At 39.2% G+C, this 26207-nt stretch overlaps 1 protein-coding gene across 1 annotated transcript in view; it reads left to right on the forward strand.

Annotated features, from left to right (window-relative positions):
- MORC3 (MORC family CW-type zinc finger 3) overlaps nucleotides 1–25809 on the forward strand; it is a 47417-nt gene extending 21608 nt beyond the window's left edge. Inside the window, exons 5-17 of the mRNA XM_015422389.1 lie at nucleotides 1409–1556; nucleotides 5618–5768; nucleotides 7272–7403; nucleotides 8436–8555; nucleotides 10719–10816; nucleotides 12546–12647; nucleotides 12751–12873; nucleotides 12976–13044; nucleotides 14424–14466; nucleotides 17434–17606; nucleotides 17780–18635; nucleotides 23889–24037; nucleotides 25543–25809. Of these exons, the coding sequence (XP_015277875.1) occupies nucleotides 1409–1556; nucleotides 5618–5768; nucleotides 7272–7403; nucleotides 8436–8555; nucleotides 10719–10816; nucleotides 12546–12647; nucleotides 12751–12873; nucleotides 12976–13044; nucleotides 14424–14466; nucleotides 17434–17606; nucleotides 17780–18635; nucleotides 23889–24037; nucleotides 25543–25696 (2318 nt within the window). The 3' untranslated portion in view covers nucleotides 25697–25809. The remainder of the gene's footprint in view (nucleotides 1–1408; nucleotides 1557–5617; nucleotides 5769–7271; nucleotides 7404–8435; nucleotides 8556–10718; nucleotides 10817–12545; nucleotides 12648–12750; nucleotides 12874–12975; nucleotides 13045–14423; nucleotides 14467–17433; nucleotides 17607–17779; nucleotides 18636–23888; nucleotides 24038–25542) is intronic.
- Nucleotides 25810–26207: the final 398 nt, after the last annotated feature.

The following is a 26207-nucleotide window of genomic DNA, read 5'->3' on the forward strand; positions in this document are numbered from 1 at the left end:
CTTTGGCCTCTCTGATGGTTGACCTACAGTGCCTAGCAACCTGCAGGTACTCTTCTTTAGAGGTATGCCATTGCCTCCATTTCTTGAATATTTCCTTTTTCTCCCTTAGCACATCACACAATTCTCTGTTCATCCACATTGGCTTCTTGGATTCCCTACCATGTTTCCTTCTTGCTGGAATAGTGATGTTGAGCTTGCAAGAGCTTTTGCTTTAGGAGAGCCCACCCTTCACTTGCTCCTTTCCCTTCCAGCAGTCTTGCCCATGGAATGATTCTCATCATACCTCTTGAGTTTATTAAAGTCTGCCTTACTGAAATCTAGCAGACACATGTGGTTACAAGCATCCTTGGTCCCCCACAGCAAAAGGAATTTTAGCAGGAGATGGTCACTTCTCCCTAAGGTCCCCACCACCTTCACCCCCTCTACCTGTTGGTCAATATTATGTTCAGTATGGCCAAGCCCCTCGTAGATTCCCCCCCACCATTTGATGAAGGAAGTTGTTTTCCACACAGGTCAGGAAGTTCCATAACTGGATGCTTTGCAGATTTTGTATCTCAGCACATATCAGGGAAGTTGAAGTCACCTGTAACTACCATAAAATCCCCACTTCAGATATTTCCCTTTGGTGACATTAGCCTCTTGGAGAGCTGGAGTGATCTTTGGTAACTGGATTTGAGGTGAGCCAAGCATTACCTACTCCCTCATTTTCTAAATGGATTCAGAAGCATGGTAACGCTAGTGTTGCCACATAGACGCAGCCCTAATACCCCAGCTTTGCTTGATCTTGTCAGAGCTTGGAAGTTTCCAATAAGGTAGCACTCTTTGCCTTAGCGACTAATAAAATCAAGGCCAAGGTGGACGCCAAGAAGATCGAAAAATGAAATTGAGCAATGCAAACGGCAATGTAAAGGGCAATGAAAAATGGCAATGTTTGAGAATGAGTATGTGTTTTTGGAGATGGGTATCTGAAGGTTTTAACTATTTTAAATATTCAAAATGTAGTTGTTAGAGGCTGTCATAATTTAAATCTAACTCAAATTCCAGTACTGTAAGCTGTTCAATTTGTACATAGTTTTTCTTTTAAATTGTGATGGCTAATAGCTGCACAATAAAATTTTATTTATCTATCTTATCTGCACAGCGTCAGCCATGGTTAGTAGTTGGATGGGAGACCACCAAGGAAGACCAGGATTGCTTTGCAGGGGGAGGCAATAGCAAGCTCATTCCTTGCCTTGAAAGCCCTGGCCTTTCTAGGTGTCAGTTTGATTAGAGTTGCAAGAGGGAAGTTTTTAAAATGACTTAAGTTAAAATGACTTAAAGTGATTTCCACTCCCACTTAGAAAGGGTTCTGGTGAAAGGCTACACCCAGGTGAAAAAAGAAAAGCAATGTATTCTTAACATAATTCACGGCAAGTAATGAATCCAGAGGACTCAGCACCCAGCTTGAAGGCTATCCTGACACACTCTTTGTTTTCTACTGAAAAGGAGATTCTTGCAGAGCTGGATGCCATCATAGGGAAAAAAGGAACAAGAGTCATCATTTGGAACCTTCGAAGGTGAAATCTCATTGTTTAATTCTGGTGCTAGTAATACAAGTGTATAACCTGTGAATTTGATAAGACTACCAGTGGGCCACTGTAAACAGTCTAAAAGCTTTATTGTTTTTCTGCTTACATAAAATAACAAACAGGATCCTGAGGTGAGAAAATACTGAGGTGAAAACCCACTACATGGGGGTATGTTCATGTTACCACAGGAAATCAGAAGTAAAAATAATCTCATTATGACTTTGCTATGTCAGAAGTAAATGGGGGATCCAGGCCTGAATTTTTTTTTCCTGGAAAAGAAACATCCTCATATTTTTAAAAATACGTTATGAATAGCACTGGGGGGCAAAGTAAGAGTCTGCAGAAGAGGGAGAATTGGTAGAAATAGGTGACAGTCACGCACACGAGATTAGGGGGGGGGGAGCGAGGCAATTTCCTTTGGAGGAATTTGACCCGCAGTTGCGTGATCACACAGTTGTTTGGAGCTGCGGGGGCAGCCCGCCACTGCATGATCAGACGCAACCATGGGTGAGTTGGGGTGTGGTTTTTTTGGCCATTTGTTCCGGATGCGCTTGAACGGAGAATCGATGAATCGCATCTCAGCACTGAGGGCTCCCTATGGAGTGTGTGATGATGCACATACTGAGAAGGGGGGGGGGGAACAACGGCACGGAGTCGGGATGGCTTGATCAGACCATCCCGATGCCATGAGAGCACGCTGGAGCGATCACACGGGGGTCCGTCCATGGCCTGTAGCAACCCGTTTGCTGCTGGACATTCCCTGGTGTCTTTTTACTCCACTTCTGTGGCGGAGCAAAACGGGTTGCCGACAGGTGCAGGGCGCTTCCCAGAGGTTCACGTCTGATTGCGCCCTTTAAATCTGCCCGGCATTCGTGCCTATGGCATGGCTAATTGTGCATGTGATCGTGCTCATAGTCACCTCTTTCTCTGAAAACTTAATGGTATCTTTAAGTTTTCAGAATACATGCCACTGTATTATGGTGTGGGCCATATACTTTAACAGTAGAATAAGTAAAAAAAATCAAGCACTTTTAAGAAAAATTAGGGAAAAAATAATGCATTTGGGAGGATAAAACCAGCATAATAGATTACATGGCATGCTATCTTAACCAAACTATGGGGTTATATGTGGAAAATATGAGGTAGTGTAAGATACTTTAGCCTAGCAAAAGGTGGCACAGATTTTAAACAACCAAGAACCAGCTTTTTGTCAGTTCAATCCAGTTCTTGTATAGCTGCATATGCAGAATTCATCCAGGTATCATTTGACTACCTCCCTGCTTACTGCTAATGGGAATCACTTTTCCATGGCAAGATCGCATGTCGCTGGCACTTGAATATAAGGATGACAAGAATGAGGGTCCTTCCCACCCTATTGGGTAGGATTCCCGTCTGCTAGGATGAGAAACCATGTTGTACTTTTATTCATAGAAACATTTTAGCCAGACCCGTAGCCAGGATTTTTTAATTCGAGGAGCCTTTATATAAGTCAGGGGGCACTGTCACAAAAATAAAAATAAAATTTAAAAAACGCTCACCAGTTGGGGCACCTGTAAACCACTTGGCGCCAAGGAGGCTGCTAAGTTCTCTTGCATAAATGCCTGAAAGAAGCAGAGTGGTCACTTGGGGAAGTGGTGATGGTGGCGGCAGGGGGCCTGGTCTAGATGGAGGTTGTGGGGCCTTGGCAGGAGGTCGGGGCCGGGCCCCGAAATGCTCCACTGTAGCTGTGGGCCTGGTTTTAGCTATATTCTCTGTGCCTGTATTCAGATTATTAGTACAGCAGTGGTAGGCTATTGCTAGTGGAAGTGCCATATGAGAATATTATCTTATGTAGAAAGGCCTCTAGGTGGTGGTCTTGCACACCATGATCAGTAGAGCTGTTTAATTCTGAACAATGTTGGCATAGTGGTCAATAACTACACATTATGTGATGGCAGTTACAATATGTTATGAAGCCAGCTTACCTGTATTCTGTTGTGATTTGTTATCAAGGGCAGGAGTGAGAGCTTCTTGTTCCCCAGCCTGTTGGCATACATTTCTTAGTATAATTATCAAACCTGTTCATGATTAAAGTATCTGGAGAGGAAGGCGGGCAGTGATGATGCTCTAAAAAAGCTAATGCTTCCAGAGAAAATGCTATTAGGAATCCTGCCAGTGAATGCGGATAGAACAGTGATGAACTGTTCAGATACATGTTAACGGCAGCAAGAGTAGTATTTGCAGCCAAATGGAAAATTGAGGGTTGCCCAACTCTTGAGAACTGGATAGACGAGATGCAAGAATATGCAGTTATGGCAAAACTGACAAATTACATTAACCAAAGACCGAAAGATGAATTAAAAAACAACTGGCAAGTTTTCTATGACTATTATAACCAATCTCTCTAGTTATGCATCTGAATGGTCTAATATTATATGATACTATAAGACAGTTTTTTTTAAAAAAACAATATTTTTATTTTAAACTGTACAAAAATATAACAGATAACTTTTTCAACAATCAGTGTCTTATATAAATTATTCACAGCATAGAACAAGGGTATTACTTATGTAGTTTCCTATCACTCTATGACGCTATGTTATAGCATATAATAAGAGCAATAAGATATTAGATAAGATAAAAATGGTAATATGGTGGAATATACCAAGTAGGTTGTTGTATTGATATTATGTCATATATATATTTTTAAGTTATATTCTTCTGCCATTACACCATACATATTGTGTTGCATATTTGTTAAGCTATTATACCATATACGTTTTTAATATATACATATATATTCTGATAAAGAAATGTCCTCAGTATCTGTAAAATTGCCCTTAGATTATGTTTTTGGTCATTATATCTCTATGTATTTTTTCCTATTCCTTTTTTCTTTCGGTATCCCTTTTAAAAAATTAAAATAAAATTTATTTTAAAAGCTAATGCTTTAAAATATTTTAAATACCATCAAAAACAGTCAGTTGTCTGGTCTCAGCTGTAGTGGAATTTATAAGTACAGAGAGTCTTCTTTTAGCTTGATGGTATTAATTTGTTTTGGGCATTAAGCTAGTAAACTGTACTAATGCATTGAGTTAGCTTTTGCTAACTAGGCCCAGATATTTTGGTGTGCGTCCCCTGCCTGTTTATAAATATGTAGTCAAATGGTGGTAGCTTAGTCTACTCTAAATGACAAAGGGTATTTACAGCACATTTTAAATCTAAGCCTTTGGCAGACTTTGAAGGGTATATCTCTGTTTAGGATCACACTGTCAGTCATGTTAGTCCTTCCTTAACTATTAAACTTTGTCTCAGGAGTAGCAGTGCAATCCTATGCAGAGCTACTCCAGTCTAAGCCTACCAAAATACTGGATAGGATTGTACTGTGAATCTAGTAAATGGTGTTTTATTCATTGTCTGTCCAGCAGCAGTTCTGTCCAATGAATTCAAAAAGTAACTGCTGCACGTGGTTAAGCTTTCAAAATGGAAAATGTATATATTTATAGAGCAAAGTTTGACTAATAGTTTATATGTTAGTTATGGCATACTCCCTAATGTCGGACCCCTGGCCAAGTTACTCTCAACAACAGTCTGTTTAGCAAAAGATTTGTTTATTGAGAAAAGTAAGCTAGTTTCAGGTTAAAGCATCCTTGTGTTAGAACTAATGATTTTGGTGAGTCTCTAGTTAATATAGGCAATTTGAAAGGATCCCTCACCAATAGTTGTGTGTGTGTGTGCACGCACGTGTGCGCGTGCACACACACACACACACACACACACGACACATTCATCTCGCACCTCTACCCCCCCCCCATGGGAATGCAGTATCCCACTATCTATAAGGAAATTAGGCTCTAAAAAGTGTCCAGGCATCCCCCCCCCCTTAGGGAGGGGGAGGTGTCATCCTTGGGGAAATTAGGCTGCCAAGAATTCCACTTCCCCCTTTTGTTATGGCAAACAGAGCTGGGTGCAAGGTGAAGACCAAAGATACTGACAGAGGTCGACCAGTGCTACATTTGTGTGCCAATAATTCTTACTTAAATTCAGTTAATTTGAATTTTCTTCCACAGAGAGAAAAATGAGCAAACAGAATTTGATTTTGATACAGATAAATACGATATTAGAATTCCTGCAGATTTAGATGAAGTAACTGGAAAAAGAGGTTATAAAAAGCAAGAGAGACAAGACCAAGTTGTTCCTGAAAGTGACTATTCGTTACGGGTGTGTATGATCACATTTTTTTAAACTATTAGCTTCAATGTTGTGCTCCAGTACATATATCAATTATTATTCTTTTTTGTCATCTAATCTTCAGAAATTCAGATTCTCTGTTTATTTGAACATTCCATTGTGAAAGTAATGGACCTTCTTGCTGGCCTTAGTATTTCATGGTATACCTTAATAGCTTCCTTGCTTCTTTTGATAATTTTGAATAACTGGAATTATGAACATTATAAGAATGAACACCCAAACTTAAGAAATTAGGCAGATCATATTTCATTTATGAGTATTATTCTTAACCATTTCTGTACTACTGTTTAGAATGAAGTCCCTTTCCATTTTTACTTGTCTTCTCATACTTAAGCTAAAAAACAATAACTTTCCAGAGGCTACCCTTTCAAGTGTGCCGGGCAATAAAACTGGGAGCTCTGTATCTTCTAATTAAAAGGAATTGCCATTTTCCTGTTCAATTGGCAAATTGGAAAGGGAGGACTGTTATTGTTCTGAAAAGTGGTGTTGGGAAAAATTCTGTTTAAATAAATATATGAACAATATTTCTAAAGTGATAATCCTGCACCTTCTGAACTAAAAGGAAATTGTTCTCCCCAGGGGAAGGGTACCCCAGCCTCCAGTGGGATAGGGGGAGAAGGGCTGTTGCCAGCTCCCAGCTGCAGCGTGGCACTTTAAAAGGCCACTGTGTCGGTGGTTGGCCTGCCTGCCAAATACAGAGGCTAGGTCTTCTGCTTATAGAAAGTAATTGCTTTTTAAAGGCCAGATGCTTTGAGGACAATCTGGGGGCCAAGACAGGCTTCCTGTTCCTCCTTGCTCCTGCTGCCTGGGGGTGGGCACATTAAAGGGCCTTTCTTTTCTGTAGTCAGTAGGCCAGGTCTTCTGCTAATTGGAAATAATGGCCCTTTAAAGTTTGAATGATCCATGTACTGTGGACAGGTTGGAGCGCACTCTCTGCTCCATAGCTGCTCCTGTCTCCCCTGCGTGATTCCCAATTCAATATTATCAGGAGTGGAAATATTGGAATTGAGAATTATTGAAAAGATTTTCACAGTTTCAGATATTGCAGATGCAGTCCTGGAAACATCAGACATTTTATCCGGTTGCTAATTATCTGATTACATGCTGCTACTGGAGTCCATAATGACACTGCTGACCAATCACAGAGCAGCATGGCACTCCCCACATATGGCAAAAAATTATCTCCAGTCTGGCAGTTTGGTCTCACATGTTCAGAATCCTTTTTGAATAATCAGGACATGTATGTGAATTATGTGCAAGAGTTATGAGTTCTTTTTTATTGTTCATTTGACATATTTCAGGCTCTTGCACCTTTTAGGCACTAAAATGGTGGTGGCATCTCCAGGTCCAACCCAGGGGAACCATCACATCTAGTTGTGCCGAATGACTTAACTGGAAATCGTTTAGACTTCCTGTTTAGATTTAGCGTATGAACTATGAAGAAATAACAAGAGGTTCTCATTTGTTTTTCAGGCTTATTGCAGTATTTTGTATTTGAAGCCAAGAATGCAAATCATTATAAGAGGGCAAAAAGTACAAACGCAGCTGGTTTCCAAAAGCCTTGCCTATATAGAGCGGGATGTTTATAGGCCGAAATTTTTGGCTGTATCCTTTATTACTGTGAAGTTCAATGTGACTAAATACAGTGAAATTCTTTTCTCCTTTCTTTAGTAGTTAGCTCCTAATTATTTCTAATGCAAGATTTGATGCATCCTTCCTGGCAACAGGTCCTGCCTTCATGTATTGCTTTGGAGGCTGGAAAAAATCAAGGTGTTAATGCTGCATTGTGCATGCGTAGCATTCTTTCTTATATAGCGCCACCACTAGCACATTACAACATTACTCTTGGATATTTAGCAATGGCCATGCTGTTCAGCCCTTAATTTGACTCTGAGCTTCTCCTATACAAAAGGATTCTTGCCCCTGTCTAAAACTGAAAGCTAATGTAACCTTGGGTATGTAGAGTCTGAAATCCTTCAGACTTCTTATATATTAAACATACCATGATTAATATGTAATGAGCACTTTGCTACAAGCAAATAGGTAGCTGAATGACAGAAGTTATTTCAAAACTGGGTATAGTCACTGGGTAGAATTTAAGGAAGTCAAGACAGACTGCTGAATTGCAACTGATAACAAAGCTCAAGACAATGCATCCACCTGGGCTGAATCAAGACCTAGGTTTCCTGTCTCATGCTGATTTCTCCATGCCTACTACTTCTCCTTTGCATATCACACCTAATCCATTCACATCTGCTGTTGTCATTTGCCTACTAATGTCTTTTGGCATCTGAAATCACTCCACTTTCCAATATATAGGCCAGGTGGACATATTCTAGATGTATCGGAAAGCTCATACCCTACTACAAACTTCATATGTTTAGTGATTATGTAAAAAGTAATGTGAATATGTACTGTTCTCCGTTCCCCATTTCTAGCCACTGAAAGTTGTTGGTGCTATCTAGTGTAATTATAATTTTTTTTCCCTCTAGAAAATTGTAGTCCATTTTACAAATAAAACAGGTTGGGTCTCTTTTTAAAAAACAATAACTCTGTAGCATTCCTGAAAGTGCAGTTGAGAACGAATGTTCCATGTGAAGAGGAAGTGTGAATATTTTCCATAACACCCACAATCAGCCCAAAACTGTGAGAATTACTTTTGGATTCAATTGCCGAAATAAAGATCATTATGGAATGATGATGTACCATAGAAACAGACTAATTAAAGCTTATGAAAGAGTTGGCTATCAGCAAAGGGTGAGAATAATTTTGTATACTAAGCTTTGACTGTACCTGCATGAATTTTCATTAAACCTTGCTAAATTAAGTGATAGTAACACTTGCATATTTTTGGTGTAAAATACCTAGATTACATCCAGCCCTTCTTGCAAATAGACTAAGTATACGGAAAGGATTTTTGTCACTACTCCCTTACCACTGTAGCCACCTGCACCTCCTTCCCCCTAAAGAACTGCTCATGGGGGTCCAGGTACACTTAAGAGTAACAAGGGGAGTGGCAGTTCACCTGGTGTAAGAATGGAAGAAAATGTGCTAGGTAGATTGCTATCATGGCCAGATCAGCAAATACGTCTTCTAAATCAAAATTGGAAGCTACAATTTCAGATGGGTTTCTAACTCTGTTTTATAGGGCAAGTACAAGCCATAGCTTGCTGACTCAGGTATAGCAGAAACCTCCAAATGTTGTGGTAGAGAGTAGGAGGAAAGCAAATTAGTCTGTAGCTCACCTTCTGTCTTGAACCATTATGTTCAGTAGTTAGCTATTGATTAAATCCAGTTTTTTTCTTTAAGAAGTCACGTTTTTGTCTATTGTTGAAGGCTTTCATGGCCAGAGTTCATTAGTTGTTGTAAATTTTCTGGGCTGTATGACCATGGTCCTTGGCATTGTAGTACCTGATGTTTCGCCAGCAGCTGTGATTGGCATCCTCAGAGGTATACAAAAACAACATATTGCTGCACAAGTTCATTTGGTTTTGAACTAACAATAGTAATTATTTTTAATTCTTTAGACAAGTCAACAAATCAAGAGACCGTAGTCCTCAAGCAAACAGGAGCTTGCTAAGATGTATTATCCAGAAGGAGTTTTGTGAGCAGTAGAGCTAGAATTAGCCACTATTGAATCTGTGCATGTATTGTTGAAAAGAGTCATGATTGGAAGAATAACACCACAAACTGACGTTTGAGAAAGTCGCAGGTCGAAACGGACTCTCAAGCCCGGGAAAGTTCATCCTTGCTTCTGTTTGCTTGAGGACCACGGTCTCTTGATTTGTTGACTTGTCTAAAGAATTAAAAATAATTACTATTGTTAGTTCAAAACCAAATGAACTTGTGCAGCAATATGTTGTTTTTGTATGTTATCTAAATTGCTGGGTCCTGGTTAATCCTCAGAGGTATAACACAGAAAGATGGAGTACTCTCTGTGTCAATGTGAGAGTAGTCAATGTAGGAGTTTCCCAGGCATGTCACAGCCTGGGAAATTCCTACAAGATAATGACTCAGCCCTACCCCACCTTCCTGAGTGGATATAAATTACCTACCTACCATTTTTCTTCTCACATTGACACAGAGAGTACTCCATCTTTCTGTGTTATACTTCTGAGGATGCCAGTCACAGCTGCTGGCGAAATGTCAGGTACTACAATGCCAAGACCATGGCCATACAGCCTGGAAAATCTATAACAACACATTTTTATTTGCTTTTTTTCAAAATATTACTGAGAAGTTTCAAAAATTCTGTTGCTTTCAGTGAGGAGTTGATGATTAGGAACTTTGTGTTATCCTAGCAGTACAGCTAGGGTCTTGGGAAGGGCAAGAGCTTTCCATTCATGCAACAGCTTGGGCTTTCCCTCCTTATTTTTTCCCCCATTTTATAAAACATGTAGTATTGACTGTGCCTTTTTGCTGTCCAGAATTGCATTTTATCTCCTCATTTCTTATTGTATGGTAATCTTTCTAGCCACTTTTTCTCCTCTAAGGAAGATTGATATCCTCTTTAGCTCTGTGGTGTTAAAACGAACTGTGCTATCCTTACTCCAGCTGGAATGAATAGAATTTTTTGACATAGAAGGTTGGTGTGCAGAGTAAATGGCCCAATTTTCACTGACCTGTCTGTCCCTTCTAACGCTCTACCAATTTTCCCATGCATTTTCTGTTGGCTTGCTTGACACCACCTTACTGGGGGGGAGGGGATAATGGGTAACGTGTGAAGTGAGATGCTAAAATAAAATGGGTATTTATCCTTATAAATGAAAAAGGGCAAACAAGAGAAGCAAAAAAGTATACTTTGAGTGAGATCTCTTCTGTCCCCCTTTTGGGACAGATTTGTAGTTTGTGTAAAAACTGTCTTTTCCAGTGACTATCTACTAAATTTGCACTGTTTTTTAATTTTGTTTTGTTTGGCAGGCAAATAACATGGGTGTAGGTGTAGTTGGGATTATAGAATGCAACTTCCTAAAGCCAACCCATAATAAACAAGATTTTGATTATACGCATGAATACAGGTAAATGTTTATTTCATTTGGATGTATAACAAAGCATTGTAGGGCTTGTTTTAAATTATGTTTGTATACAAATTTCCAATTGGAAGCTTGTTTTTCTGAAAATTAAACTGAAGAAGTTCCCAAGAGTACTCCAATTTTATTCTGCTGCAGGCTACAGACTAAAACTAAAAAAGATGAGCAGTTTTTGTAATTAAACATATGTGAAAGAGTATATTCTATACAATAATGGTTAAGAACTGATTTTCCTGGGTTAAATCCACCATCACATCACCACCTGTGCAGCGTCAGGAGAGGAACACTGATGGCAATAGAGACAATCCGGCCTCTTGCAGGCAGGCAGTTTTTGAGTATGGGTGGGCTCTGGAGTTTCCCAAAAGCCATTTCAGAGTCTTTCATGAAAAACTGCTTACTGATCAGAGCCATGCAACATCACCACACTGTATGGAGACTTTTAAATATTCACAGACATCCAGATTTCTGTTGAGGACACAGTTGAATTGATAGGTATGGAACGCTCAGCTGCCCTTTATGGTCAGGGGCCTACATACCTGAGGGACCGCCTTTCCCCACATATTACCCAGAGAACACTGCGTTCAGAGGCCCAGAACCGATTGGCCCTCCCAAGTCTTAAGGAGGCCAGGCTGTCGATAACCAGGGCCAGAGCTTTCTCAGTGGCAGCTCCAATCTGGTGGAATGAGCTCCCAGAAGAGACCAGGGCCTTGCGGAACCTCTTACAGTTCCGCAGGGCCTGTAAATGGAGCTCTTCCACCAGGCCTTTGGAGCTGCTGCCACCATTAACTACTAGGACAGGAAGCCCTGTTGCCTCTGGAATTTGTACTAACAGCCTGTGCCAGCCACCTGAAAGACAACTTCAGGAGACCTACGAGCCGGTTATGGGAAGAGAGAGCTGAGATGGTAGCCATCGTTGATTTAATAGCAACAATACTAGCACTTATTATGTTGTTAATTTGTTTTAATACTGTTTTAAATGCTTCAGTTGTTTTATTGTAATTGTATGCTGATTTTATGTAAACCGCCCTGAGCTGGCTTCGGCTGGGAGGGTGGGGTAGAAATTTGAGGAATAAATAAATAAAATTTTCACTGATTTCAGCACAAGACAATGTGCTTAACTAATTCTAGAAGATCCCATAGATATGAGACTTTTTCCCACCTTAAATGTGCTTGCAAATGGGTTAAGTTACTTAACTGGTATTTTTAAAAGAAAAATAATTATCCCATTTGTCAAGCCACCCCTCTCTTTTGTGTTTAGGCTTCTCCTTGGTCTTGCTCCAGTGACTCCTTGTTACTAGGATCTCCTTGGTTCACATCAGCTGTCTGTAGGTCACCCCTGCTGACTTTCAGTGGAATTTTTTTTGTTCCTGGGCATTCATACAGATTTTTATTTATGTTTTATTATTTTAAACAGTTTTAAAAATTGAACTACTTTTATGACTTGATTGCCTTTGTTTGTACTGCTGGTATAGAGGCTTCTTTGAAATTTGGAATCCTAATACATAAATATATAGTAACGTTTTTGAGTTCTTATTTTGAAAGCAAAACTGGAAATATAATTATTTTGAAATGAATAAGTTCTGTATCTGTGTTAAGCATAGTACATTCCTAGTATGTCCACCTCAAGTAACAGATTTGTTGATTTGTATTAGCACTTGCTTGTTTCATGTTAAAATACAAAATATATGTTTATGAGAAACAACTTTGTATTTGTTAGGCTTACAATCCATGCACTTGGCGAGAAGCTTAATGATTACTGGAATGAGATGCAAGCAAAGAAAAAAGATTATCCTCTAGAAGTGCTAGTTGAAGATATCCAGTAAGTTTAAAATATATATATATATATTTTAAAAACCTCGTGTTTCCCTTTAAATCATTCTAAATGCACTTGACTTGTTCTGATATCACGGTTCTTATTATAGGAAACGGCCCGATCAGACCTGGGTTCAATGTGATACATGTCTAAAATGGAGGAAGCTTCCGGATGGAATAGATCACTTGCCAGAGAAGTGGTATTGTTCATATAACCCTGATCCTCAGTTCAGGTAAGAAAAGAAATAGAAATCAAACTGTTTATATGTCTTGAATTCTACTTCTGTATACTGGATTAAAATCAAGGCTTTCTTATCTCTCTTCTTGCTAATCAGAAATTGTAATGTGCCCGAGGAACCTGAAGATGATGATTTAATACCATATGAAAAAACATTTAAGAAAAAGTGAGTATATCAGCAAGAATTTCAAATGCTAGGTGTAGGGTTGGCAGACCCCCAGTTTGGGCGGGGGTTCCCCCAATGTTTAGGGCTTCTGCCCGCCACTGGCCAGAGGAGGAAGCCCCACCCCCAAAGAGGGACATGATGGCTTCACATGGAAGTGATGTCATCACGTAGGGACATCATGTGGCAACATTCTGCATTTTGGGCAAAACTATGTGGTTTTAGGCCAATAAAACTCATAGAAGTTTGTCCAAAATGCAGAGTGTTGCCATGCAGCATTACCGATGTGATGGCATCACTTCAACACAACATCACCTTGTTGGGGATGTTGTGCAACATCCCTGCCCACCACCAGAATGCCCCCCATATCCCCTGCTGGCAAGCCAAGGGGACCTGGCAACTCTTAATAAAAATAGCTCTGATAATCACTAGGGGACAACTTCATAAAAAGTATGTTTAATTTGTAACGTTTCAAACTAGTAGTATTCCACCTGTTCTGTGTTAAGTTCAATGGATCAAAGCATGTCTTAATTTAATAACAAAACTGAATTAAGTCACTTTTGCTAGCAGTTGCTTGAAATAAACTAAAATATTTCCTAATATCTCATTCTGAGTCAGCAGTTACTCACTCCCCTGAAGATAATTTGGTTTTGAAAGAATATGGTCTGCATAAGACATAAAAAAGAGAGAATCCATGTCTGTAGAGTGCATCTTAAGCATGTAGAGAATTCCTGGTTTAGTCTGTGTATAAAATGGAAGATAATTGCAAGTATTGTTGCTGTCCTTCAAGAGTGAAGTGTATGTTTGTTAATTTCATTGACATTTTGTAGGCCATTTTATCACATTTACTAATGCGACTGGAGCCAATCCAACTACCCCCCCCCCATATGTAAGGCTTGAGGAAAATTGTTTCAATGAATCTCATGAAGTGTGTATGCACACGAAAGCTTATACCCAGAATTAAACTTTGTTGGTCTTAAAAGGCGCCACTGGACTCAAACTTAGTACGGCTTTAAGAGGGTGCTTTTTTACACTGCAGATTTATACTACAGTTGATCCGCTGTGATAAGTGAAACAGTGAATTGGGACTGTGACTGTGGTGAATTCTGACACTGAATTTTCTGGATGGAAAGCTTTATATTCTCTAGAAACAGATATATTTTTCTGAGAAATATTTCTGAGTAAGACATAGGATAAATTATAAATCAAAGCAACAAAACATTGTGTCCAAACTGCAAATGTTACTATATTATAGCAGATTACAGCATATGCAGGCAAACAAAGCTAATGAAATTAATTGAAAGTGCATAAAGGATCAAATTGATGTTGGCAAGTAAGTATGTTTTTAATATTCACTATACTCCTTCTCCCTCTCAATACAGAGACAGGGAGAAATTAAAGAGAAGACTGGAGATGAGCCAACAGGTAGGTGACTGACCATTTTGAAATATTATTCCATCAGTGCTATCTTCTTTAATGGTTTGGTATAAGTTCAGGTCCGTCTCGATTAACCTTGGCATTTTGTAGTGAAGAAACAGTTTCAGAGATAGATATTATGGCTGATATGGCTCACTGGAGAAAATATGATTTATGATGTTTTAGTAAATTATTTTACAATGATCTGCACTGGTTCCCAAAGTGGGCAGTACCACCCCCTGAGGGTGCTGGAATGATCCAGGTGGGCGGTTGGAGATTTGGGTGCAATTGGAGGGCATTGAATACAAATAAGGGGGCGGTGGAAGCATAAAGAAAGGTCTAAAGTAGTCTTTTGGTGGTAGGCCAAATAAGTTTGGGAACCTATGAAGAAATTCCAACAAAATCATTGCTTCAGTATTTCAGAACAGCAGTATTTTCAAATCAGGTGTATCGCTGTTAAAGAAATATAAAAGGTTTAATAGGTAACATGTATGAGTTTGAAAGATTAAATTTGTGATTTTCAGAAGAAACAAGATAAAGACCCTGGACTGTTTGTCCGGAAACATTTGTTGAATGTAAGAGTTATGGAAAACCATCCTTGAATGTTTGAGTGCCTTATGGTGCAATTGATGTGAAGAAGAACACTGGAAAATTGATGTTTGACAAAGACACACGTCGAAACGAGCAGTCAAAACTCGAGAAAGTTCGTCCTGTTGCCGTTTTCTTGCATCTTGATGGGACTTTGGTCTCTTGATATTCACTGAAACAAATCAAGATTAAAATGCTATTGATTAGTGATATTGTGCTTTGACAAGTTTGCTAATTTTTGTTGAGTGTTTGAACTTTTGCAGCAACCTCTCGTATGTCTATGCTCTTTAGTTTGCTGTGCCCTTAGTCTATCTTGTTATCTGTTTTTGGGATCAGGTGTAGGAGCAGGACCAGGGTTCTTGAAAAAGAGCAGTTTCTGTCAGAGCTCTCTCAGCCCCACCTACCTCACAGGGTGTCTGTTGTGGGGAGGGGAAGGGAAAGGAGTTTGTAAGCCGCTCTGAGACACCTTTGGGTAGTGAAGGGCGGGGTATAAATCCAATCTCTCCTCTCTCTCCTTAATCCATCAGGGACGCCACCCCAGAAGGATCACTTTAGCAGTGCTGCTGGCCCAGCTTAGCCACACTCCCACCCACAATGGAAATATACCCCAAATTTGTAGAAAACTGGTTTCCTTTATTAGGTTATTTAGCTTCTCACAATGTGGGTTTCAGAAAATTGGTTTATATGAACTTGCTTAATATCTGATTGCTTGGATAGTGTTTTGAATACGTAGTTATGTCCCACTTCTTAAATGTAACATAAATTAGAGGCAATCTTGTAAAAAAAGGGGGGGTAGGCCCTTCCCTCCAATTCAATGCCCAGGCCAAATCCCTGCACCAAGAAACCCAACATAAGGGGAGTGCATTCCTTCCATGATGTCAAACCCCCCCCCCCACACAAAGAGATTTCTGAGAAACATGACCCCTAATGGGGTAAAAAAGGGGCAAAATGTGTTCCCCCAATTGCTTTCCATGTGCCTAGCAGGCTTCTGCTCCCCCCCCCCAATTGGTCAACTGTGTAGCTCAGAGTTCTGAGGTAAAACCTCAGGAGTTGACTTAACAGACGACTGCTTCTTAAATGTTGCCTGCTCCAGAGTGAGCTCATCAAGCAGCCTGGTGATCTTAGCACCTGAGGGCAGAACCACCAATGTGGTCTACAGAGAGGTCCTTCAGTTGAGAAAAAACCAAGTATGTATGTTTCGCTTCATTTTTTACACTACAATCTTCTCCATTAGAATTCCTACAACAAATGTTACATTTCAAACTTCACATCATCAGTATTATAACTAGATTTACGGAACTTAAATACCGTAGCAAAACACGGGTATCAGGCTAGTTTGGATATAAAAATAAACTTTGACATTGGACTCTTCATAGTGTAGTACATACATAGCATATTGTGTACAAAATTAATTACAGTCAAACACTAAACACCTTGAAAATATTTTATAGGTTTGTCTTATGCTCAAGAATTCTTGTTCTCTAATGTTGACTGTATGTCTTAAACTTCATACCACATGCTTTGAATGAAGTGACACACTGTCTTAAAAATTATTTCACTCATTACAAACGAGAATATTTTTATTGTAGTTTTTTTAATGTTCCCCAAGATTTCCAGTTTACTTTTTAAAAAAAGGGTCCTCATGTTGGGAGGTGTGTGGCAGGAGTGTGGGATTTTAACTTTCTGTTTCCTGAGCCTTCATATGTCTTAAGTGTGCAGAAGCAGCAGAAGACATAAGAGGGGGACAACACTCCAAAAATGGCATTAATAGGGAAATGTTGCCAGTATTAGGAGGGCAATCCGAGCTGCAGAGAGCTGGAGGATTTAAGAGAACAAAAGTTTATGGAGGGGAATAGCAATTCTATAACAGAGTAGGAGGAAGGCAGTAAATAGGGATGAGATTAGCAAAGAAAAATGTGTGGGTGTCTTGATTAGAGGCAATGCACAATTAGAGGCAATGTACAAGATAGCAAAAGGATAGAATAGAAACTCAGAGAACAAGGAGGGGCTTGAAATATACAAAAGTTGACCTTGGCATAGCAGTAGGAATCCTAAGAAGTACCATCTTCAAGCATTTATAGCAGTCTGTATGTAATAGTTTGGAATATTGTCGTGGTGTCTGATCAAAATGAAGTATTTAAATAGCTAACTTAAAATGTGCATCAAGTATTTGAGTATCTGATGCTCTGATTTAATGTTTGAGTCAAGTTACATAGTTAAGGCCACGGAAACCTGTCGAGGCTTATTTTCATGCTACTCCTATTTCCATTGTGCATGGATCCTCAGAGAAAAGGTTCTGGAATATCTTTTCCAGAATATATTTCTTAATCCTGAAAAGGCATGTTTGGTTTTTTCATTAATTGCAAGGTACTTCTGCTTTTTCTACAGATATATAATGAAATGTTTATACAGACGTCTGCTGCTTTGTGCAGTACACCACCAGCAACAAGCGAAAGTGTTTCAAGATTGCATGCAGAGACTTCAAATACTTCTCTTGCAAGATCTTGTAGCACATCAAATAATATGTCAGTATCATCACCTCATTCTGACCCTGAAAACAGGTTAGTTGTTAAATCACAAGAAGATTTCAATGTACACTCCCTTCTAAGTATTCTTTAAGTATATCCCATTTACACTCTCTTCATATCTTTTTCTACTAACATTATTTTTTTGTAGTTTAACTTTTTGAGGAAAAATGTTTGAATGTAACTTCTGTCCCATTTTGTTTGTGTAGTTTTAAAAGAAAGCGTTCCGACCCTGTGGCACAGCTACCTTATAAGATCACTCAGCTGAATAGCTGTACATTTGAGCATAACAAGGATGATCCTGATGATGATGTCATCATCTTGGAAGAGAACAGTACTCCAAAGCCTTCGGGAACAGATTGTGATATCACAATAGTAAAAGTTGAGGGTGGTGTTGTGGATATTATGGACCATATTGATTTTCCGAAAGAAGGCTCCAAGAACAAAGATGCTAGTTCAGAAGCGAAGTGTTCTAAAGGAAATGCAGCAACACAAACTGAAAAGGAGCAACTTGTGGTTAAGAAGGAAGAAATGGACAATAGAGGTGATACAAATGAACGGCCATCTATATCAGAATCTGAACTAACTCTGTTAGACCCTGCTAATGTCTTGGAGACTGCTCCTACAGATGTTGACATCCAGATAAATGAACTAAGAATTAAGCTGCAGTTAGCAAATGAAGAAAAAGAAAAATACCAGCAGCAGTGTGATACACTGTTCAAACAGTTAAAAATGGTAGAGCAGAAAATATTTGAAATGAATGATAAAAGTGTGAAAAAGGAAATGTGCAATCAGACAACAGAAACAGATACTGTGGTACCAGATGAACTATTAGAAATTAAAGGGAAAAGTCCAGAAGAGATACTGATTCTCTATGAACAGACATTACAGGAGATGAGGAGGCTGAAAGAACAGTGCAATGCTCTCCAGAGTTTAAAATCTGAATGCTGTAAATGTAGTAACACCGAGAATAAAAGTGAAGTAGATGATATGGCTGTGCAACTTGATGACGTTTTCAGACAACTGGATAAATGCAGTATTGAAAGAGACCAATATAAAAGTGAGGTAAGTTTGATAAAACAGTACATTGAAAAGGAAGCAGCATGTAAAGAAAGAATCTTACTCTGCCTAATAAGTTTTACAGCGATTGCAGCAAACTTTTATGCACGAGTAAGTTCCATGAATTGCAATTGGGCTTAGTTAGGAAGTATTTATGAGCTGTTTTTATTGCTTAGAATTTTAGTCTGTTAGCTCATTCTAAATACATTCATTTGTAAGCAAATTCCATTAATTTCAGTAGAATGTATTTTCCTGTGGTGTGTTCAAGGTATATTTTCCTGTGTTTGGGATCTTGACATAAAAACACTTTCTTGGAATTTATATTAAAAATTAAAGCCTAATACAAGCTCATTTGATATATCAATGCATGAAATTTCAATTAAAAACTAGAACCTAATACCGAGTGCATTGGAATTGATATATCAGTGCATGTTACCTTCTGTGGATTTCTACATAAATTTTTAGGTTTGGTTAAAGTGGGGGTAAGTGAATGCTTACAACAGCATGTGTGCAAGATTATCTGCATATGTCATAACACACCAAGATTAGTGCTTAAGCAGAATGCTTTAGGGAACTCAGACATATATTTGCCTGTCTTGAATTGTATCCCCACCCCACCCCACCCCCGAAGCATGGACTCTTCCTCCAGCAAAAGAATCCTTGTGTCAGAGGAAGGTTCTACCCTTAATTGAACAAAGTGGTGGAGTATAACCTGTTACTTTTTAAAACCCAGATTGCCATCTGTACGTATCCTAGATCTTATGTAGAAACTGATGATACTAAGTGGTGATTAAGCACGAGGAGTGACCTCAAGAGTTCAGCTCTAGTATGGTGATAATGATTCTACCTTTCTGTTTGCAAATTCCAGCACTGAGAATTGCTGTACCAGTGCCAAAGTGCAATGAATAGTACGTGTCACTGTATCACTGTATCGGTGGCTGTTTTAGTAGTCTCCCCAGCTTTCTCTTGAAGCACCTTAACAGAAGAATGCTGTACTCAGATCTCACTTTCCTTCACTATTGCATGTGCAGTTCCCAACACCTTCTTCAGGGAAAGTTTTATTATGCAATAAATTAACTTTGATCAGTACTGGTTGGGCGCCTGTTTAAAATTTGCAGAAGCTTTATTCTGATTGTCTTATTCTAAATTTGTTCACACATTCCTACCAACAATGCACACACAGATGTCATTGGTTCAGTATTTCTTTGGGTGTCAGCCACCAGAAGGTAACTCAGACAACCATGAGGTGACAGGAGTACATTAAAAGTTCCCCTTTCCTAGATGTTCTGCACCATTTCATGCCAACAGCATACAGCACTGTGTATTTGTGTAACCCAGTAGGTAATGGTTGGGAAATATTCCTAGCAAGAAACTAAATCTAGAGCTCAAGCAATTATTTGATGCCTCAGATTTTAGGTTTCTAACAGTGCAGTCTGTGCAGAGCTACTTCAGTCTAAGCTTATTGATTTCAGTGGATTTAGACTGGAATAACTCTGCAAGGGATTGTGCTGTAAGTGGTGCAGAAGTGCAGTCCCCATTGTGTTTGTGTCTATATTTGATTTCTTAAACCAGTCAAAGACACATCTGTTAAGATCATTACAACTGACTGACAAATATAGTATAAAGTTTCAGTCCAGTGGCACCTTTAAGACCAACTGTGACAGCCCCATCCACTTCCCTCCCTCTGTTTTTATTTCCCTTTACTGACTGAACCACCCTAGTAATGTGTTTTCTTCTTTGCTGAAGAACTCTTGACTGTCCCACCCTGACAAAGTACAATATTTTGGCTGTACAGGAAGAGATCAGGGCCCTGCGGGACTTCTTACAGTTCCATAGGGCCTGCAAGACAGAGCTCTTCCACCAGGCGTTTGACTAAGGAGCCGCATCGTATACCAAGGAGTGTCCCTGTGCCCTGGCTTTACCACCTTCGCCAGCCTGTGTCCTGGCCTTACTGCATAACAAGCTGGTGTGGAGTTATGGGAATTATATGGTCACCTAAGTCATATTATAAATAATCTTTACTCCTGTTTACTTGATAACATTCCAGAATTTTAGTTGTATTTTAAATTATTGGTATTTTATGTTTATGATTATATGTTATGGGAGGTTTTAATCGCATTGTTATGAAATATCTGTAAGCCGCCCTGAGCCCACCTTGGTGGGGAGGGCGGGGTACAAATTAAATAAATAAATATATGTGTGCGCAGGTAGATGTAACTAAAGCTCAGATGGAAACAATGTGGATGGAATAAAGCAGTGCAGGGGGAGGCCAATACAGTTTGGATTCCCACTGCCTCAATCATAGGCCTGGAGGAACATCTCTGTTTTACAGGCCCTGGAGAACTGCATTAATTCCCACAGGGCCCAGATCTCACTTGGGAGACTATTCCACCAGGCCAGGCTGGGTGGACTTCCTTCAGTAGATGTTGATCTGTAGAGCATAATGCTTTTTGGGGGACATACTGGGAGAGACAGTCCTAAAAGCACGTTGATCTTTACAGCTGCAAAGGAGTTTAAAGGTTAGAACCAACACTTTGAACCTGACCCGGTATTCAACTGGAAGCCAGTACAGCTGATGGAGCACTGGTTTTATGTGTGCTCTCAATGGTGTGCTTGTGAAAGCATGCACCACCACGTTCTGGACCAGCTGAAGCTTCTGGATCATGTCACAAGGGAAGCCCAGCGTAAAGCGAGTTACAGTAGCCCAACCTGGATGTGACTGTGGCTAGGTCGCGGGAAGAGAGATAGGGAGCCACTTGCCTGACCTGGTGAAGATGGTAAAATGCTGACCTGGCAACATTCGTGACTTGGGCCTCCATTAATAGCAAGGCATACAAAGTCACGCCCAGGCTCTTCAGTGTTTGCACAGGTATTACCTGCACCCCATTGAGAGCTGGGAGTTGGATCCCCCTCCCCCAGCACAGGACCTCCATTTTTTAATTTAACGTAGAGGGGAAGGGTGAGGTGAAATCAGGGGTTGAAATTTCTTAGGTAAAACCATTGCAAGCATAAACTTTAGTTCTTATGTTTCAAGCTAATGAAAGTTTCTCAAGCTTGACTTTGTATGCTCGCAGTGGAACTGGCCATCTCCTGCTTCCAGTTTTGCTGCTGCTGCTGCTACATCATAGCTTGCTTCGCCAGACTCTTTTAATCACTCAGCCATTTCATGTTTTAACCTGGGTCCTAGACTCAGAACTCTGAGCATGAGATTTCTGTGCTGAATGTCAATAAATCAAAAGTAGGTTTGCAGCTTACAGAGCTAAAGTTTTAAGCATGTTTTTATTTTAAGTAAAAAAAAAACCTTTGTGTTTGTGTCCTTTATAAAGTGTATATCTCCACTACCTGGCATTACAGTTTATGACACACATGGCCTGGCCCAACAAGGTCTCACTTATGTCAGTTCCGGCCCTCATAACAAATGAGTTCAACACTCCTGCTCTAGAAGATCCCCTTTCCTTGGCCCGAATGGGAGTCTTCTTCTACTTCCCAAACTTCCTTGCCAACTTTCCCCTACTTCTCCTGCCTGTGTTAAACTGCTCTCAGTCAAGGCTGAATTCAGAAATTATCAGTATTCAACCCTTCTCAGCTAGGGCTGAGATCAGACTGCCTCTCTTCTCAGCATCCAGAAGTCTTTCTCTGCTCAGCTGATGCTAACCAATCAGATCTCTTGAAACAGCCTGTCACTCAAGGAACTCTGGCTCTGTGAAGAATTAGCCCTTCACAGTCCTTTATCTATTTACACAGTACTTCTAAGCTTTTTAAAAGTGCTGTCCGTCACACCAACAAAGTTTAATTCTGGGTATAAGCTTCTGTGTGCATGCACACTTCAGATACATCAAAATAGACTTCACCAACCTTACTTATAGATGGGGGGTTAGTTGCCATGAAGGACTAATTGGAGTAAAGATGCATAAGTAACTGAGTGATAAGCAGCTGGTAAAAGCTGTGAATGGCAGCAAATTAGCATACAGATAATAAAAGATAGAATCAGGTGGGTAGCCATGTTGGTCCAAAGCAGCAGAACAAAGTTTGAGTCCAGTGGCACCTTTAAGACCAACAAAGTCTTATTCACTATATAAGCTTTCTTGTGCATGCACACTTCTTCAGATACAATGAAATGAAGTTACCAGTCCACACATATAGGTAGAGGGTTGGCAGCCAATTAGGATACAGCATAATAAAGATGCAAGGACCAAACTGGAATAACCAGCTTAGGTTACCATTTTAAATGATTTGCTGCCCAGTCTCTGCCAACCTAGCAGTTCGAAAGCAAGAAATTGCAAGTAGATAAATAGGTACCACTTTGGTGGGAAGGTAACAGCGTTCCGCGTGCCTCAGCATTTTGTCATGCTGGCCACATGACCATGGAAACATCTTTGGACTGTGCTGACTCTTCGGCTTGGAAACAGAGATGAGCACCACCCTCGAGTTGGATTTGACTGGCTTTCCAGCAAGGGAAACCCTTTTTCTTTTACCTTACCTATATGTATGGACTGGTACCTTCCATTTCATTGGATCTGAAGCGTGTGTGCACACGAAAGCTTATACCTTGAATAAAACTTTGTTGGTCTTAAAGGTGCCACTGGACTTAGATAATAAAGAGTTAACAGACATGCAAGAACTTAGCATGTGTTGTGAGATAAGAAACCAGTATCTCTGTTAAGCTTTAGGAGTTCCATTGTCCTGAGTGTTGTAATAACTTGTAGTTCAGCAATCTCCCATTCTGGTCTGTTTCTGAAATTCCTTTGCAATAAAACAGCTACTTTGAGGTCCCCCACTGAGTGTCCTGGGATGTTGAAATGTTCTACTGGAGTCTCAGTTTTGTGATTCTTGATATCAGATTTGTGTCTATTTATCCTTTGATGTAGGATTTGTTTTTTTTGCCCTATGTGTAGAACTGGGTACCGATTAATGATTAGGGTACACCCTGAGTCCTTTAGAAGTCTGAAAACTGAACATCTAAATGTCAAAAGACACAAAGCACCTCATAATAAAAGAAGTACTACATGAAAAGGGACAGTTCAGCTGTGAGAAGCTTTGTTGCTTCTTCACAATCGTCAGTGATGCTTGTATTAGAGGAGAGGGAGGTCTGTAGAATCCACACTTGTGTACAAGAGGTATAATGTAACTTGGCTTGGTCAAAAATGTTGTATGTACTTCATTTATTCAACATGGATGAAGCTGTTGGTTTGTTATAATGGCTATTCCAGTTTTGTTGTGTGGTTTCAAAAATATAAAACTTTGATTTACCTCTTTCAGATTGAATTACTAGAAATGGAAAAAACTCAGCTGGGTTTTCAGTGTGAAGAGCTTAAAGCAGAAGTTGCACAACTAAAAGCTTCAATACCACATGCAAATGATTCCGTAGCCAGTAATCTTGATCCTGTAAATTATCCTGATGGGGAAAGGTACTTCTTTACTGTTAGATAATTGCATGGAAAAGCATGTTGGACTGTCATCATCATTAACATCTATCAGATATTGTTCTATACTCCACTATTAACAATTTTCATCTAAAGGCTTTCAAATTTCCAACCTTCAGAAAACTTTTTGTGCATTGACTGATGTACAGTGCTTGGAAGTATATTACAGAAGACCTGGGGATACATGTTCTCTGTCACACACTCAGTTCACATAGGGCCCCATTGTTCAATGCAAATGGAGAGTGAAGTCTAAAACATTCAACACTCCCTTGTGGGTGAGCACTGAAAAACTGTATGGACAATGGCAAGATAACTGTCATTCACAGAAGCTTGTCTGCCATTAGTTATAATTCCCCAGAACACTGTTTGAAAATCACTAATTTAGAATTTGTCCATAATATCAGCAAAATATCACACACTATCGTTATTTTAACATCCATTTGGGAAACTAGTACTTAAATGAAGAGGTATAATACATCAGTAGAATTGTAACAGGTTATTTAACAGAAGCAAATATCAAGAATAACTTCTAATCACAGTGGAAACTGTAAAGTAAGAGCACCCAGGACATTTTTTTTACTGAGTTTACTGTGTTAATCTCATAAATTAAACGAAAAGGGAGTGCATTAGCAAATCGAGAGATATGCAGGTAATATGACCTAGTTTGCAATTTGTAGACCAGATAGTACAGAGTTACTTAACCTCAAAAGAAATACAGAGAAAAACAATGAAACACAATCAATGGTGTTAGCTTGGTATTGGCCAAGCTAACATAACTAGGAGGATCTTGTTGAAAGCAGAAGAAATGTATGCAGTAGAGTCACAACTGACTCATGGTAACCCATCCTGTGGTGTGTTCAGGTGGTTTGCAACATCCTTTCCTCCACATTGCAACCCTGGTCTTCCTTGGTGGTCTCCTATCGAAGTATTAATTGTGGCTCACCCAACTTAACTTCCAAGCTCTGACAAGCCTGGGCTAAGCTAAACCATTTGCGCTGCCACATAACACCAGGCTGTAGTCATTGGTGTTTACATTTAGGCACAATTCACGAACTCTAGGCATTAGAAATGGGTTATTTTGTGGATCCTACTAAAAGTACATAAAATCACAAATAAGGAATATGATTAAATGTTCAAAAGTGGCTTTAGAATAAACCATTTATTGAGCAGCTTGTATTTTTAATTTATGATGTGTAGGGTAAAGAATGCAAAAATTATGTAAGGGATAAAATTAAAAATTACCCTTCAATTATCAATGGTATAATGTTGTTTGAGGGAAGGCATGTAGGCTTTCTGGAAAATATGTCTGACCATTTAATGATCTAAATCATAGTAAACTGCTTTTCAGACCATAGAACTTTTCAAATAAACACAGATAAACATATCTAATATTTGTAAATTTTCAGTATAAATTATTCCAAAGTAACTTGATCAATTATCTGCACTGTACATAGATTTTAACTAATTTGTTCAACATTATCTTCCTGTAGCCTGAAACTGAGATCCCTTCGAGTTAATGTGGGACAGCTACTGGCGACCATAATGCCTGATCTTGATCTGCAACAAATGGATTACAACGTTGATGAGGTTGATGAAATCCTAGGACAAGTTGTAGAACATATGCATGAGATCAGCAGTACTTAATTTATCCTTCATTCATAAGCTACTTTGCTCTGCCTTTTATTGTACAAAATTCCCAACCTATAAAAATAGAGTGTTGATTTTGTTTTTAAGCATAATGTGAATGTTTTATGTGTAACCACAGATGAGAATTGTATTATTGATCTGGAATTTAAAACATTTTAACAGATGCGTTTAATTTTTATAATGTATTCAAAAGTTGTCATTTACCTTTGTCAGTTTTGTTTTTAAAAATGAACCCTGATAATATTGGCAAGTAATATTTCTCCAACTTGACTAGTGTTTTTACAGTGGCCTGCAAGTATTTCTGATTCTTGATACTGATGATGTATTGTATACTCATAAAAGTATTGCAAAATTGTTTTATTAAACTGATTAAAGGATGAAATATGCATTTAATTTTTATGCTTAATTTTTATATTGAATTCAAAAGTGACCACAAATGCAGTCATATGGCTCTTATTTGTCCTTTAAAATTCAGCACTGATATTGGCAATTACTGTTTTTCTCAAAT

Source organism: Gekko japonicus, unplaced genomic scaffold, assembly GCF_001447785.1.
Source record: "Gekko japonicus isolate JY-2015 unplaced genomic scaffold, Gekko_japonicus_V1.1 scaffold1070, whole genome shotgun sequence".
NCBI classification, from domain to species: Eukaryota; Metazoa; Chordata; class Lepidosauria; order Squamata; family Gekkonidae; genus Gekko; species Gekko japonicus.